General features: G+C 46.3%; 1 protein-coding gene across 1 annotated transcript in view; it reads right to left on the reverse strand.

Annotated features, from left to right (window-relative positions):
* LOC138259962 (uncharacterized) overlaps positions 1–9324 on the reverse strand; it is a 71229-nt gene extending 61905 nt beyond the window's left edge. Inside the window, exons 1-3 of the mRNA XM_069207974.1 lie at positions 7635–9324; positions 6218–6243; positions 2685–2876 (exon numbers count right to left, since the gene is read on the reverse strand). Of these exons, the coding sequence (XP_069064075.1) occupies positions 2685–2876; positions 6218–6243; positions 7635–9290 (1874 nt within the window). The 5' untranslated portion in view covers positions 9291–9324. The remainder of the gene's footprint in view (positions 1–2684; positions 2877–6217; positions 6244–7634) is intronic.
* Positions 9325–18042: the final 8718 nt, after the last annotated feature.

Raw genomic sequence — 18042 nt, forward strand, 5'->3', positions numbered from 1 at the left:
ATCTACTAAAACAAAATGATTAGCCATGAAAAACAATTTGACGTGTGTCGTGGGGGGCCCGTACAGTATACTCTGCACAGGACCCAAAATATCCTAAGGTCAGCGCTGACTGAATACAGAGAAAACCAGAACTGGAAGCTGAGGGGGCAAATGAAACAAGTCAGACAGGATAATGGTGAAATAGAGTGTGAAGAACAGGGATCAATGCCACCTGATGCTTGAGATTGAAATGAAGGAAGGAGCGCTGCACCGAAAGTATCTTTGGCCCTCCCCCCCAAGGCAGTGAGCAGTACTTAATTTGTGCTTGTTTTTTCCGATGCTGAGCACTGGCACTTATTTTTGAGGGCCGGAGCTTATTCTTCTGCCTAAAGCATTTGCTGCGAGCAAAAGACATATATGGGAAGGACGGAGGAAGAGAAAAACGAAAAAGCGTCACAAAGGGAGAAAGCAGGAAGTTGCAGGAGTGAGCTGAAGGGGCAGGGAGTGGCTTTACATGGATTAAAGAGGCCCGGGTGGCTTCAGGATTACGCCACCTCAGTATTCCGTGCTCGCAGATTTAATAGCAGAAGCCGCATGTTTAGGAGGAGGGTTTTGGGCACAGCACGTTTTTCTTTACAAATTAAGCACTGGCAGTGAGGCCTGACCCAGGGAAAGCATCAACACAGGGTTGAGCAGAGAAGAGTAAGTGGCAAGCATGAGTAGCACTAGCCCTGGAAAGGATGTGTGTAGACTGGCTCTAAATGAATCACAGCTATGGCAGAAAGCATACAGGAACAGAGTGCAGGAGATTCAAAAGAAGCCACAACGATGAGTGAGAGGTGTGGTCACAGCAATACCATCACTACCCATCCACCATTACCCCCCAAAGACAAGACTAAGGCCCGACACAAAAGTGAGGGCACTGATGGCATATAGCCTGTCTTCCTCGATAGAGGGAACACAGTACATCAGAGGTGGAGGTAAACAGCTAAGCACCAGAGGAAGGTGGAAACTACAGCGGGTGGGAAACCACAACAAACTGTCCACCACCAACGACACTGCAAAATGACAGCTGATAAGACAAGAAATCTATTGACATGCATGGATAGTTACATTTTGCAGAGTCCTCGTGACCACAGGCTTAGGAAAGCAGCCAGCTTCTGCAGGTTCCCAACTATAGTGAGCATTTCAAAACCTGTGATGTTGGCGCCAGCACCTTCAGGCATTGCGCCAAAAGCATCAGAAAACCTGGAAAGGACCACACCATTAAAAGAGGGTGGCCAGAACCTTATTTGAACAAATGGTCAGCACCAGTGGGAAGACAGCCTGAACAGTAATCATGTCACACTGCAGTTACTATCACATGCCTTTAGCGAGAAAGAAGAAGGCTGGAAGACATTGCAAATGCAAAGTAAGAGCACCTGGGTCCCAGGACCATGACAACATCTTTGTGGAAGTGCACCAGAAAACATCTCGGGATCGGATGACATGGTTTTACAAAGGGTAATGGGGTAAGCGCTTTTGGGACACAGATGGCCCAGGCTTGTAACACAATGGTCGCTGATTGTAGCCAGGAATTGCCGATGTGTTGGACCTTTCACGGTCTTATTGAGAAAACAATTAAAAAGCATTCCTTTCTACATCCTGATTAAGCATTTGATTAACTGCATCCAAACAAGTGACACAGGTACACTACTTTTCTCTTCAACAATAAGGAATGAAATCTGAATGAACAGAAAGATCTATACATGAGTGATGTTGCCTCACACAAAAACACTTTCCTTCTTCTGAAACACGGTGCGGAACAATGTCATTCACAATGATGTTGCGAGCTCTATTGCAAAATTACTGAGTAAGTGAGAAACTCAGATACAAGACATTTTTCAGGTGACCATAGTTGTAGGCCTTTTCCATAGTACAAATAACAACTTTGGAGCATCCAAATTGGGGAAGAGTAACACATAATGCATAAACAACACACTCTAAAGCCCCAAGCAAGGCCTGCACCCCTCATATGATTTGTCCTGCAGCGTGAGAGACAGGTAGCAAAGAAGGGAAGCCATCAAAATGCAACCTTTGTGCATCAAGTAAAATATCAGTACTGGTGAAGAATGCTACTAGTGGCTTACCTATCTTTTTCAACACATCAGATTGCCAGCAGCGAAGCTAGTGGCATTGAGCACAGGGAAGCTAGCAGCCACTTTGGGACTGGTCTATGCATGCATCTTGTGTGGCTTTACATTTTTATGTGGAAATTGTTAGCTTTGTGTATTAGTGATCTCTTCTCAAACCCTACCATGGACGACATTCCACGAGGCTAAAGGGAAGATGGGAACAGATCTTTAACAAAGATTTGCAATCTAAAAACATTGTTAGTGTGAAGTTGATTTTATGGTGCCAGAAAAAAAGCATATAAGGAGGTAGTGTGCTAAACAATACAGTAATATTGTCATCAATTTATTTACAGTGGCTTGATATTCTGTAGCAAAAGCATGCTTAATTTATAGGCCAGTATTGAAATTTTGCTAGATTTTTCTAAAATTGAAATTGCCTAGTTTCCTCAAACAGTAACATTCCCCATATCCTCAGATTCTAGGGAGACGACTGTAAGATGTGCATATTTTTGTTCATGGTGGATCTCTCTAACTCAGAGTTGGATCCCAAAGTAGGGCAAACAAACCAGGATTGTGGTTTCCACTGCTTACCTGGTGAATCGCTCCTTGAGAAAGTCCAGCTCGTCCCGTAGCTCTGTCTTACCAGGAGGACAATGGCCATGGCTGGGTGAGGAGCCAGAGTCCACTGCGTTCAATGCGTCTATTGCACAGGAAATATGGTCAGGAGTTGTCTCAGGTAAGACCATCATCTGATCTCTGGCTTGCAATGGCTCTTTTGCTGCCCTAGAATACATATGTTTCACAAGCAGAGAACAATCATTTCATGGCCTTCCATTCTCAAAATTCAAATTTTCTGCTGTTTCACAGAAGGTTACTGAGGATCACACGCTGAAGGCAAGCAAGAGTCACCAGATTTACTCAGGGAAGATCTAACCATTAGCATATTATTTTGCCTCTAGTTTTTCTCTCCCTAGTGTGACACCTCTGCGTCGACTACAGGACTTTTTGTAGAATGAATTCAGTTTTCTCCCTACCACCACCCATGGAAGAAAAGTACAAACTGGACCGGGAAGCATAACGAGACATGAAAGATGTTGTAATGCCCGACTGTAGGCCTCTAAATGAGGGCCATTCCTAAGTGTCATCCTACAGAGATGACTGGGTGATTAGACCCAAATTGTGGGACTAGATCCTCCATTGAACGTATCTCTGGTTTAAGACAGCTGTTATTTTTGCTTGCTTCATTACCGTTTATCGTGTTCTTTCATCCCTGCAAAGTAGGGACTAGATGGAGATGAAAACAAACACTGGCAGTGCCAGTAGGCTGGACACACAACTTGCAGGCTCAAATATACATATATCACAAAGACATCCACATATGCAGACAGAGCAAATCACCTGCAAACACCAATGCACATGTAAAGACTGACCACATGCACACTTACCAACATGCCTACAGCCACCACAGACAGATAGACAATAAGTATACAGTCATCCATGTGCATAGACCACAAAGTAAAGAAACTCACATACACACAAATAAAGTATACAGCCCCCACAGCATATATATGAACAGATGTGCAGGTACCTAAGCAAACAGACCAACATGAAGAGGACAACACAAACAACACTCACAGCGACCCAAATACAGTCCTACAAAAAATGCATGCAGCCACTCAGACAAAAGTGTAAAACAGATTGAGAAACAGAGGGGCAAGCAAACAGACGGACAGATGGATGAGTGCTCAATTGGCACTGAGGAGATTCCTGCTCAATGTTCACTTACGTATAAACCTTCTGCAAAATAAGTCTTAAAATGAGGTGGAGAATGTAGTGAAGAGTCGACACATTCAATCCGTGGTCTCTCCTTGGACAAATCTCTGCTACTGGGCAATGTAACACTTTAGTTTCCCTGCATATCCAATCCTCGCCTTCCTTGCAATGTACACATGTATGTAACAATGCAGTGCCATCTGCCATTCTATCTTTAGGGTCTTTGATACAGTCATAATAATACAGCAGTGCCATTCAGGCCTTCCCTATCTCTAGGACAAACATGCCATGTTTTAAGTTGCTAGACAGCTCCTTCTCCAATGCGCAACATGTATCCAGTCCTAGCTTTTTGGTTGGCACCTCGTTGTTATCAAGAGTGTTTATCCAAAGACCAACAAGGCCTACAGCTCCCAGACTGTGTGAACAAAAAGGGCAGCTGTGACTCTCAAGTTCCTGAAGTCGAACAGAAGATAACTAAAGGTGATGTATTCAAACTGGACATCAAACAGGGGCTTTCTAATTGTTTTAATGGGAGCTAAGGACAAGTCAGTGTTTCGCTCTGGCTATTAAGCTTTTTGTGCCAATGTTCCTAGTATTTTTAAGATTGATGTTGTCTACATATCTAAAACTAAGGTTAAGGCTTAATCACTGGATTTTATATGCTGTCTCTGTGGTCCATGGGAAAAGCAGTCTTAGTCAGCCAAGCCTCCACAGGAGTTATGATTTACAAATGTGAATTTACTGGGTAGGAGGGATACTCTCAGCGGGGTTTACAGAACCTCCAACTACAACAGAGACACCAACAAACCAATAAAATGCCTTTGTTACCCGGAAGCCGACCACAGACCTAACACTCAAACAGCACTGATTTTTAAAATAGAAGCCTAGTGCGAAAACATTTTATGTTATGTTATGTTATGTTATGTTTAAAGATATTTCTTAAGTGTAACGATCCCCGTAGCTTCTTGGCGCTAGTAGAAATAACCAATACTGAAGGAGAATCTTGATGCAACACGTGGATTAACATGATTCAATAGCAAATGCAAACTTGTTGTATATTTAATGTACAGAGATGCACAATGGACTTTCATGAAATAACTCGCCGAAGTCTGTACACTAAACATATAATTGCTATTTACAATTTTACTTTCCTTCAAATAGCGCTTCGACTAACCTGGCACTTTCTAATTTGGTACATAACAATTAAATCGGTTTCTAGAAAGGCTCCTTCAATAACTCTGTCTAATTGGATTTAAGAGAGTTGGACCAGCCAGTCAATAGGTGAATTCTGAAACTCACCACGTGCTGTGTTACATTTTGCTTGCAATGATTTCTTATTTGGAATGTATGCCTGTAACACAAGCGTCACCAATCACAAGCATTAGCAAAGCTAATAGGTCTGGCCATGGGAAGCCTGGTGCAACACTTATTTTTTTATTCCCTATCAGAAGCATATGTAATGAAACTAAAAGAATAAAACGTGTAAAGAAACCATGTAGCTTTTTAAGCATGGTGGTTATATGTTTACAAGAATCTCTTTATATGTAAAAAAAAAAAATTACTGCATATAAATATTATAATAAAACAATACAGGTACTTACTGTACGAATGTGCATTTAGAACTGGTCTACATTTTAGTTTTAATACACATTACAGGAAAATATTATTCTTTTTGGTGCAAAGGAAAGGTACTATTGGCTCTGAATTACTGTAAAATGAGGACATGGTTTAAAAACACATCGATTCTTATTTTTTTTTCAAAAGGAGAAAGAATGGAAAGAAAATAAAGCATTGGCAGTGTTAGGTATTGGCCTACCAAACTAGGCACCGACGAGTACTTCTTTTTAGGCTTATTCACGTGTGAGTGAACTAAATGCTATCACTCAAATTGCAAGAGTCCCAGTGGTTGAAGTGCGGTGATCCTTTGTGCAATGTTGTATGCTGTGGTGGGATGAAGTCCAATGTAAATGGCCAGTCAACCGAGCAATAAATGAGATGACTGACCTAAAACGGGCCTAGATATATATATATATATATATATATATATATATATATATATATATATATATACACGTCTATATGTCTTGAAATCCTTTCTTTGTTCGGCCTAAGTCCCCTACACGTATTATATCACCATAGAGGTTTTGCACATGCAAACCTAGAAGCACTTTGTATCAAGAGAATAAAAGGGAATGGATAGATTTCAAGGCACTCGCTTTAAATAAAGGACAGAACACCTGACGTTATTTTGTAGAAGGCAAACCTTCCATTAAACTTTCTACATCATGCACGTTGAAACACTAAATGTTTGGACAATACAGAAACCTCTACGTCGCTGAAAAGACGGTTACCTGGTATCTCGCTCCACAAGCGCCTCCTAGAGGGGATGATGCAAAGAAAAAAGAGTAAGACGTGTGAGGGAGGTAACTGAATCAGCCAGCAAGCATTGTCAAATCCAATCTTTTTACTTTTGTAGAGTGAAACGTTTTTTATCAAGATTCATAATCACACAGTCCATGTCCAACATGGTAAGCAGCAGACGAATTGTCCCTACGCAGGAACAGGTAACACATAAAAAGCATCAGTGCACCCTCCCTTGTGCAGCTGTGCACCAGCAGTGCACTCTTTCACAGACACAAACAAGTACAGCACATGCACATGAAACGACCTGTGCCTTTAGAATTCATAAACTATCATCGGATGAACTCAAAGTGAGAAATCATGCTCTTGTTGTCACTGATACTAACGTTTCACTGTAAGGAATGTTAGTTTGGGGTTTTACGCTTTGGGAACCTCCACTATGACCCGTGAAACAGTCGCTGAGGTGACTTGCTCACCGGGCTCCTAGGTATCACCTCATTCATTGTAATCTGGTGCTGTGTTCGATAACCCTTGGGGGGTGGGCAGTAGGAGTCAGTAGAGTATTGATCCGCATAGAGGTCTTTGCAGCGGACATTTTCTTTGCCACTGTTATCTGCTTTACTGCCAGACTACCAACAGATTTCTGCAAATTCTTTAAAACTGGACAGGGTGTGCTATTTTGGGGAAGAAAGTGCGTGGAAGCAGAATCTGCTCCAGAAATAGGACATCAAAGGACTGAACAGTGGCTTAAAAACCAGGAAAGGGCATGGAGAAAAACAGGCTTAACAGAAGCTTGTTAGAAACTCTAGCAGAGTCTCTGCTCCGTTATGCTGCATGAACTCCTCCTTTAACTGAGGCTCTGCAGTAGGCTGTGGTTATGCCAATAACTGTGTCACTGTGTCCTGCAAAATATTCCCCCCCACTAGCTATCCAAGTTGTCTCACAGAAGGCTGCAACTAGCCTTTTTGACCTTCACCTTGAGGTTCCCATTCTCACAGTCACTCCCGCTTGGAACCCCTTTTTGGAACGTTTGCGGCCTAGGCGCAATTGATAGTAGCAGCTCCTCTACTGCGGGAAAGAACTAGTGTCATCCCTGCTGGATAAGCACTTCTCTATCACTTTTGCCCCCCTGCCAGCCCCTTGACAAGGCGACCTGCTCAAGATCCTAAAATTGTGCTCTGCAACTCCTGTCCAGCAGCCAAAGACTGAACTAAAAGGGAGTGGGTCAGGTTTGTGACCACTGATTTAGAGGTGGCTTAAAAGCAAATACTCACAGCTGTTGTGCGCTGCTTTGTGCTATGTACTGCATTCTCATACTACTATTTCACATTTTTACTTCAAACTAAGCATACGTTATCCCAAATCAGAGCCAATATGAATTTATCATATAAAAAAACTGTATCCTACCTTTTGCAAGGTAGCCGTTTTCCTGGACATGGTCATCCCATCGACTGGACTCAGCACTTCCCGTTCCACAGCGGGACTCGATCTCCTTTGTCCCACCGGGGCCACCGTACTCCTGCCACCTTCCTCCTGCGGCTGTTGCTTACCTGTGGACATATCTTTGCACAAGTCTGTCTTCATTTGACGGCCATGCTGGCTGAGGCGCTGTGGCAGCTTACGAACTGAAACGTCCTCGGAGGAGGTAGTCTTCCTCTGTAAGGCCAGCCGGCTGCTCTGCCGCGGTGAATAGTGACTGAGTGTATCGCTCTCTGATGTGTCCCTGGCATAGTTCCCGCTTTTGTTCTTGTCCAGTGCTCGACCCGGCTCAGCGGTCTTGGCGTGATCTGGACGCCCACGCTGCCAGCTCGGCAAAGAGTCACGTACTGGACTGGTGCTTTCCTCTCTGCGCCTCCCTGGCCCTGGGCTGGCCTGCTGCTGAGGTGACTTGGAGCCAGAACTGGCGGTGCGGTGACGGCTGCCACCACTGTACCACGACATGGAAGGCGCACTAGACACTGAGCAGCTGTCTGGAGAGGTGCACGCTCTCCTCGATGGCCTGAAGTGACCAGTGCCCTCCTTTTGTCTGGCCTGTAGGTTGTCAGGGATGGAACCCGTAGAGCTCCCCCTGCTCTTGGAGTCTTTAGATTCAGAGCTGTCAGTGCTTGAGCTCTGGTGCTTCTTCCTATGCGAGCTGGGACTGAGCTGTTGCTGCTTCAGACCCAGAGAAGTAAGGCTCGAGGGGCTCAGCACTTGCCTAGTGATCTCGTTCAAGAACGTAGAAAACCTCTGCTTCTCTTCCATGTATCTTTTTTTCATTCCTGCTCGATCCGTTGACTGACCCTCCTTTTCTCTTACCGTCTCCTTCCAGGCATTTTTGCGGCTTCCCTGGCTTTCCTCTTGTGACTTTCTTGTGAGTGGTGCAACTTTGCTCACTGACTTTGCGGTGATGGCTTCCATTGACTTCGCTTTCCGGATTATATCCGCCCTTGGGCTTTGCCCACTCTTCAGGATCCCCTTACCTGTTGAACGCACAGTAAGGTGGCGGGGATGCATCTGAGGTACCACCACCTCAGCTTGCTCATTGCTAGCTAAACTACTTTCTCTGCTGGTTGCTTTGTGCAACCGCATCTCATCACTCAATCTTTGACCTCTGTGGGCCAGTCGATCAACACTCTTGCTGTGCCTTCGGCTGAGCCCAGGGCTCTCCTGAAACCTTTGGCCATCCTTGTGGAAGGTGAGCCCTTGGCCACAAAGGTCAACACAGGATTTCGAGTGCTGAGCTGGAAGACGGGAGCTGGGCACCAGGAAAGCCTCTCGTTCGATGCTGGCTTCTGAAGACCAAGGGGAGGAAGACCAGGCAGAGGAAGAAGAGGGTGAGGAGGACGCTGTAGTGAAGAGCTCGGACCTGGCCCAGCGGCGTTCCTGCAAGGGTGAGACATTCTTCTTGTTCTCCTTCGTGGGTCTTTCCTGGCCAAGAGGCGTAAAGAACTTCTCCATCACCTCACGTTTCCCTGCTTGCAATTTGCTGCTGTCCGGGTTCTCCCAGAGCACAGGAGAGAAACGTCCAGCTTCTCCCTGACCGTTCTGGTTTAAATTTCGATGGATTGCAGATCCACTCATACTTGGCCATCAGCCCAGCGCTGCTCTGCTGAGAGCAGTTCCATCCTTCTGGCTTTCATGCCCGTGGACATCATAAAACAAGGCTGAGTTCTTGCCCCCTCTGCCTGATATTAAATGATCTGACGTTGTTATGGGAGTAACTAAATGCCAATACTTGGATGGTTATTGGATCTGAAAGTGCAGTCATGCAAACTAGTTTTCCCTTGGGCAGGAACAGCAGAAGGGCTGGTTTTTGTGAACATCTCTATTTTCTACCATGCATGGAAACCTTCAACCTTGTCCAGAAGATTTCTCCATATTCGATGTTTATTGTATGAATCATGCAACTGCTGCTCATATGAAACTATTTAGGGTTGATGCGGGTCAAAGCATACATAGTTCAAAAACACTTCTACAATAGGTGCATTAGATTTTGAATGAATTGAGGGTGTAACTGTAGGAGAAAAATCTGACATTTTTTAGGCTCGTTAGGGCGATGCAGTTGCAACACTTTATAAGTAATGAAACTGAAGGAGTAGTCAACCTGACATAATTTTCATTTTCTGGTGAGTGAGGAAATAGGGATAACTGATCACCAGGAAAATAAGATGGAAAACGTCCATGTAACCTTATCTTTTGAAAACAATAGTAATATTTATGAGTTTTGTTACAGACAAAACATACATAATCTACAGCACATGATGATAAATCTATTATTTGGTGCTTACCACGGACTGAACGTCAGGCATATTAAAGCAGGATGAACGTAGCAAATATTAATGCACATATAATAGTTATCGACCGAGGTGGTGTATACAATTCTGAGGGAAATATTAAATAACAATGCAAAGCGTATACAATATGTTTCCTCTTTATTCGTGCTGATGATGTATATCAGAATTAATTTAACTACGAGAGTACCACCAAATCTACATAACACAAGCTCTTCTGTGGGAGTTTTCAGTGGACGTTGATGTGAATTGTCAAACGTTTTTGCTCAGTTAAGTAAGAACAAACTCAAGAGAATGAAATAGAAAAACTAACAATCTATAGCATAGTGACCCAAAATCAGAGCACCAAATCTGAATTTAGGTACATAGAATTGGGAGCTGGAGGTTAGATAACATTCACACTATTTGCCCTGGGCGACCTTGTAATTAAAAAAAATAGATCCATACTGCTCAGATTGGCACTATTAAAGTAATTACTTAATTTTTATCCCAAAAAAAGGGTTTAGATTGTTTTATATATGTGCACTTTTGTAAGGTTATTGTGACTGCTTCATACTTCTTGCAGCCCAGTAGCTGTAATAAACTTCGGTATGGGTACCTTTAACTCAGAATTATGTCCGGGAATCACCATGCATTAAGATGTCAAACATAGTAGATCTGTGTGCTGCTGCTCCTGGATTTGCCCAAAAGGGATGGGCGCAATTGTCCAGTGATCTATAGAAAGGACATGTTATTCTTCTTTGAGTGCAATCATTGGGTTGATAAAGAAAGGATAGCAATGAAAATGAAAAGTGATTTCAACTGAAATGAATGACAAGGCACCATTTTCTTGACCTGAAGAACACTTTGAGGACCTAACATTGCAGAGTAGAGCCACCGGAACTTTTACTGAAGAGAGGTAGAACAACAGCAAGCTGAACCATGCGGTTAACACCTGGGCAGCGTCTTTGAGGTGACTTTTAACTCACCATGGTTTTTCCACTAGAGGACTGATGCAAGCCGAGTCTTGTAGTTTTGGGTTTTCCATTGTAAGTAAGGGCCTGCGAGCCCCAACATGCTTGGTGGAAGTGGTCTGGAAGACAGATCTGCATGAATGCCCCCGCACGACATGAGGCCACTATGAATGTGAAATGAATTTGGTGTTCTCAGCTTGGCTCCTGGTGGTTGCACTATCCCTATCTGGATATTAATGCAAGCCCCTCATTAGAAAGTAAACAATTCCACTAATGTGGCACATGCAGAAAATACATTGCCTTGACTCTCAAGAAAAAGGATGAGGAAGTTTGGTGTTGGAAGAGGAGTTAACGCTTTCTCTCCTGGACAGGTGGTGTGTCTCAGTCCTCACAATTCAACTCCTTCCCAGTGCATGCCCAGAATCGGGCAAGTGTATAGCGCACCAGTGAACTAACTGACCAGTGGCTTTGAAAGCATTTAGACCCCGTTCAACGAGTGGTTATAAAGAAAAATATCTCACTACAGAGTAGTACATGAATCTTGTCTTGTGAATCATGGCTCCTGGCCGATGGTAAAGACTCTTTCTGATCTTTCTTTCATACAGTGCATCCCCAAAGCTGAACACACCAGGGTATCAGAAATTACTGCATCCAAACTCCCAGACCTGTTACATGAGACGCTCTTTTAAACAAAAAAAGGAGATAAGAGGAAAACACTCAGAAGGGCTTACCTTCCTACTGATATAGACCAAGAACCAAAAGAGCCTGTCTGCTTTTACATGGACTAACGATCCACAGGACAAAGAAAACGCTTGGTTTTCTTACATAACCCTCACCCCCCAGGTTTGCCCCTTGGTGGTATGCCTCATCATTGGGTTCATCTCGTTCCACTGTGGAACAGGGCGTGCAGCGACGTATGATTTACATGGGAGCACTTAACGAAGTGTTCTAAATGACGAAAAATAGGAGTGTTGGTCTTATGTGGACAGTGAAAGTAAAAAATACCTATTATTCTGGCCTCCCGGGGGTATGATTAAAAACGGGGTAGGAGGGAAGTACAGGTGACAATGTAGTGGTCTCATCTACATGCTTCAAGGCAACCCCATGGCTTTTTGTCAGGACCAAGGATCTGACTCTATCATACCACTCATTTTAGAGTAATGTATAGCTGCACAAACTGTGCATGCTAATTGTTAGAAATGGGGTTTCTAGTTGGCTAGGGTATGCACCTCAGCCAAGCAGAACTTACCCACTCTAGTCAGGGCAAGGGAGTTACACGTCCAAGATAACCCCTGCTCACCCCCTTGGTAGCTTGGCACGAGCAGTCAGGCTTAACCTGGAGGCAATGTGTAAAGCGTCTGCACAACACACACAACATATGTGACGCAATATCCCCACCACAAAAGAAACACAACACCAGATTATATGAAAATATACTGTATTGTACACAACGCAATTATCAGACCAAACATCACATATCAGTACTATCCTGCTACCTTAGCAGTTGTCAGAACGTTACACATTAGTTACTCTGCAACCTAGCAGTAGTCACACATAACACACAGGTTACTCAGTATTCTGCAACATAAGCAGTAGTCAGGAAAACATGTTATTGCATCACAGCACTTGTCATAAGAATATCATAAAATGCCCATAGTAGGAACATTAGAAAACATATGGCAAGTTAGAAAAACATATTAGCAAGCATGTCCATAAAAGGAACATTTGCATACACATATGTAAAAACATCAAACGCAGGTAGGTAATATATGACTCAAATAGGCTAGCACCTCCTCTCTTTTATAGACAGGCCCCTCCGGGGACCGTGATTACTGGGGGCCCCCCAGGGCCTCAACCGGCCCTCACGAGGGGGGGGTCAAAGCCAGCAAAAACAACTTAGGGCAGGAGGGGGGCACCACGCACACCCTCCGGTTTGATGACAGGCCCCTCCCGGGACCCGCGATCTCTGGGGGCTCCCCAGGGCCTCCACTGACCCTTCCACCAAGCTGGGGGGGACACAATAATGCCAGTTTTACCTAACAGCAGAAAAGGAGCGTCCTGCTCCTAACGCAGAGGCCAGGGGGAAGGGGGCACTCCCCGCGCCTTCCCCTGGTCCTGCCGTAAAGCCACAAGATAATCAGACCCCTCCTGGGGCCCGAGCAGACACTTGCCTGCACCCAATGCGGTGCCCGAGTGTTCTTCCAGCTTCCCGGGCCGCTGCGGTGATCTTATTTAAAGGGGCACAATGCAGCAAGGAGCCTACGAGCTCCCAAGGCTCCATAAGCGCGCTGCAATCAGCGCTATGGCAGCCGCAACCACGGAGAAGCACCCCTCGTGAAGAAATGGATGCAGGGGTCAGGGGCCACAGCACCCTGCCCCTGGGGAGCAGAATCTTAAGACAAGGTCCTCAGGTGGAGTGCCCAGCTACAGGCCAGCAAAAGGGAAAGGCAGCAAGTGGCAAGTCCTTCACAGTGACCAGGCAGGTCACAGGTCAGCACAGCAGCAGCAGTCCATGGCGGTTCCTGGTGAGTCCTTTCAGCCTTTGGTGTCCAGTTCCAAGATGATTCCAAGAGTCTCCAAATTGTGGGAAAATTCCCCTGTACTTATAGTCAGTTCTTACAGTGTTTTACAATGGTAGGGAGAGGAGGTTCCAGCCAGTTACAACTGGTTCTGGGAGTGCCCCCTCTCTCCTTTCAACACAGGCTCCAAAAATCAGTGTGGGGTTAACGACCCTATTGTGTGAGGCCAGGGCACAGTCTTTACAAATGCAGGTGTGTCTCGCCTCTCCCTTCTCTCAGCCCAGGAAGACTATTCAGTATGCAGATGCACCTCTGTGACACCTCCACCCTCCCTGTGTAGAGGCTGTCTGAAAAGTTTACACAAAGCCCCAACTGTCACTCTGCCCAGACATGGATTGGAGTCAAGCTGCAAAACACCAGAGTCATAAGCACAGATAAATGCGCACTTTCTAGAAGTGGCATTTCTGTGATAGTAATAAAAAATACACCCACACCAGTAAGCAGCATTTATTATCACCATCACAACCATACCAAACACGCCTATGCTACCCCTCATAAATCAGACAATACCCCTTACACATAAGGCAGGGTATTTCTAATGCAATCCTATGAGAAGGCAGCACTCACAGCAGTGAGACACCATTTAGGCTGTTTGTCACTACCAGGACAGGCCACGCAACTTGGCACATGTCCTGCCTTTTTACATACATGGCACCCTGCCCATAGGGCTAGCTAGGGAGTACCTTAGGGGTGACTTACATGTAGTAAAAGGGGAGTTCTGGGCCTGGCAAGTAAGTTTAGATGCCAGGTCCCTGTGGCAGAAAACTGCACACACAGGCCCTGCGCTAGCAGGCCTGAGACAGGTTTGAAAGTCTACTTCAGTGGGTGGCGCAAGCAGCGCTGCAGGCCCACTAGTAGTATTTATTTACAGGCTCTGGGTATAGAGATACCACTGTACAAGGGACTTATAGGTAAATTAAATATGCCAATTAGGTGTAAGCCAATCATACCAACTTTAGATGGGAGAGCACCTGTACTTTAGCACTGGTCAGCAGTGATAAAGTGCTCAGAGTCCTAGAGCCAACAGCAAGAGGTCAGAAAAACCAGGAGGAAGGAGGCAAAAAGACTGGAGATGACCCTACGTAAGGCAAAAAGTCCAACACAACCCCCTGCCAGCCAAAAGCCAGGGGAGAACAATCAATACCTTGATGTACTTCCCTGATTGGGGCGATAGAACAAAGACCCAGGCCCACAATAGCAGGGGCATGTTCCAGTTCTACGCCTTCTTGACTCCACTTGGATCTCTCTGTCAATGCTTCCCAGGCAGCCTAGACCAACCCACGGGGGTTCTCTAGCTGCCAATGGCCAGAACCAGGCCCCAGGCCATCTAGGAGCCTCTGAAACCATAACGAGTGGGGGGCGGTAGCCCCAGGTGCAAAGCAACCTGTCTCCACTCCACTTCCAATCAGTTCAGGGGCTCTACCCTGCCACTGATCCACCAACCTAGGGTCCGCACCGATAGGTTCTACAGGGGCTAGATGCGAGGCTCTCCTCCCTCTACCCCTCCGTCTAGGATCCCGTCCTCCTCTCCTAGGAGGGGTATCACCAGAATCCACACTTGCCAGGGTGCTGGGTACAGCAGCCCTGCACAACTCTCTCGCCAGCCCAGGATCACTACCTGGCGACTGACCACCCAACCTAGGGACGACACCCTTGGGTTGCACCGGGGTCCAGGGCGGGCTTCCCCCTCCCTGAACCCCACTTCCAGATTCCTTAGTCTCCCCACCACGGGACAAGCCACCAGAAGTTTCACACGGGGTGAGCACACTAACCGCCCCCCCAACCAGGTCAGAGTTTACCCCCTGAACCTGTCTATCTAGTCCAGGGACGACACCCTTAGACTGGACCATTGCCCAGCAAACCAGGACTTCCTTGGGAGCACACCTACCCCCTACCAGATCAGAGCTTACCCCCTGAATCTGGCAATCCAACCCAGAGTCACGACCCTGCGGTTGAACCACTGCCTGGCACACCAGGACTTCCTTGGGAGCACACCTACTCCCCATCAGGTCAGAGTTTACCCTCTGAACCTGATCATCCAACCCAGAGTCACCACCCTGCGGTTGAATCATTGCCTGGCGCACCAGGACTTCCTAGGGGGCACACCTACCTCCCACCAGGGAAACACCTTCCCCAAGGGCCACACAAGAGTCTGGCTGGCGCAGGTCTCCTGACCTCTGCCCATCTGACAGAGTCTGGATTCCCCCCAGCCCAGAAATGGTCTCACCAAGGTCATTCCTGGGGGGCTCTGCTCTCAGAGCTGACCCCTGACCCTCCGGGTTCTCCACTGGGGCCCGCAGCCCCCTCTCAACCCAATTCCTGGATTTCCGCCTCCTCCTCTGTAGAGCGAGACTACCAGACACCAGGACCGGCGGAACTCTATCACCAGCCACCCGCCCAAGTCCAAATGACAAAATCGGATCCTTCTGAACAGCTGTCCCTATGGCACAGGCTAGGCTTACCTCCTGGCGTTCACTCATGGAACCGTCCAGGACCTGGGACTGGAGCTCGGGTACCCTGGGCCTCAGCCCAACCCCATTCTCTCTCCTCTGAGACTGGACATGGGGTTCCTTACCCGCCCCAATACACTGGGACCTACCTGGGACACAAGCCTTTCCCACCACACCTGGTTGGGAAACACCTAGACCACTCTCATTAAGAGCACCCCCTAATGCCACATCAGACCCTCTGGTACGCAACCAGAAGTCTGCCTCCTTTGCAAGCTCCCTGGGGTCAGAGAGCTCACACACTGACAAGTGTTGGCGTAACTCTGAAAAACAACAACAAAGCAGGTGCTCTCTGACAATCAGATTAAACAGCCCTTCAAAATTGTTTACTGTGCTACCCTTCACCCATCCATCTAGTGCAATGCAGCAATCCTCCACAAACTCCTCTCAAGACTGGTGGGACAGTTTCTTACCATCCCTAAACCTTTTTCTGTATTCCTCAGAGGAAAAAACATACTTCACAATCAGTGCATTTTTTACAGTGGAGTACCCCTCCCTGTTACTCTCTTCTAGAGTCAGTAGGGCATCCCTCCCCTCCTCAGAAATAAAGCTCCTTAGGCGAGTTCCCCAATCCTTCTCAGGGATCCTGCGCTCTACCAGAGCCCTCTCATATTCCTTTAACCACTGACGTATGTCACCCCCCTCTTGGAACCTAGGTACCAGATCTATGGGTATGTGAGGAACATCTTTGCTACAGCACTGTACATTGCTGCCACCACTGGACTCCACCTGCAGCGCTGGTGAGTCCAGAACCTTCAGACTGCGCTCTAGAGCGAGTCTTTCTCTGGCAAAGGCCCTCTCTGCCTCTGCCATTCTCTCCTGTACTAAGGCCTTCTCTACCTCAGCCCTTTTCTCCTCAACAGCCAGGCGCGCTCACTGCAACTTCAGGTCCCTCTCTTCCTGCCTATATCTTAGCTCATCAGGCGTCAAGGAATGAGAGGTAGCCCTGCTTCTTATTCTGGACCCAGCAAGGGACTCCCTATCACTGGGGCCTACCCTGTCAACTGGCATCCCCAACCGGTCATTCTCACCCTCCTGATCAGTCTCTCTACCACTCTCTAGGGATGAGGTCAGGGAGCCCTCCCATTGGCAACCCTCGCTACACTCAGGATCCTCTGGGTACCCCCTAAGCACACTCCCTCCCTGGGTATATGTCATAAACCTTTCAAAGAAATTCAGAGATCTCCTGAGGTCCCCTTCTACAGGCAGCCCTCTCTCTCTACAGAACCCCTCTAATTCCTCCTGCGTGTAAAACGGCAGGTCCTCTAAATCAAAGGTAAGCCCCATCTTGAAAAGGTACAAATAACTCAAATGTGACAACTGCAATACCCAAGCGTGAGAACTGAAAACAGAAAAAATGACCAAAGAGAGAAAGTTAAGAGAAGCCAAACATGTGATGGTCTAAACGCAATCCTTGTAGTGAAATAATGAGTCACAATGGTATTGTGCAAGCGCAAGTCCTATCCTCACCGCTGACGACCAATGTTAGAAATGGGGTTTCTAGTTGGCTAGGGTATGCACCTCAGCCAAGCAGAACTTACCCACTCTAGTCAGGGCAAGGGAGTTACACGTCCAAGATAACCCCTGCTCACCCCCTTGGTAGCTTGGCACGAGCAGTCAGGCTTAACCTGGAGGCAATGTGTAAAGCGTCTGCACAACACACACAACATATGTGACGCAATATCCCCACCACAAAAGAAACACAACACCAGATTATATGAAAATATACTGTATTGTACACAACGCAATTATCAGACCAAACATCACATATCAGTACTATCCTGCTACCTTAGCAGTTGTCAGAACGTTACACATTAGTTACTCTGCAACCTAGCAGTAGTCACACATAACACACAGGTTACTCAGTATTCTGCAACATAAGCAGTAGTCAGGAAAACATGTTATTGCATCACAGCACTTGTCATAAGAATATCATAAAATGCCCATAGTAGGAACATTAGAAAACATATGGCAAGTTAGAAAAACATATTAGCAAGCATGTC

Source organism: Pleurodeles waltl, chromosome 9 (assembly GCF_031143425.1).
Source record: "Pleurodeles waltl isolate 20211129_DDA chromosome 9, aPleWal1.hap1.20221129, whole genome shotgun sequence".
Lineage (NCBI taxonomy): Eukaryota > Metazoa > Chordata > Amphibia > Caudata > Salamandridae > Pleurodeles > Pleurodeles waltl.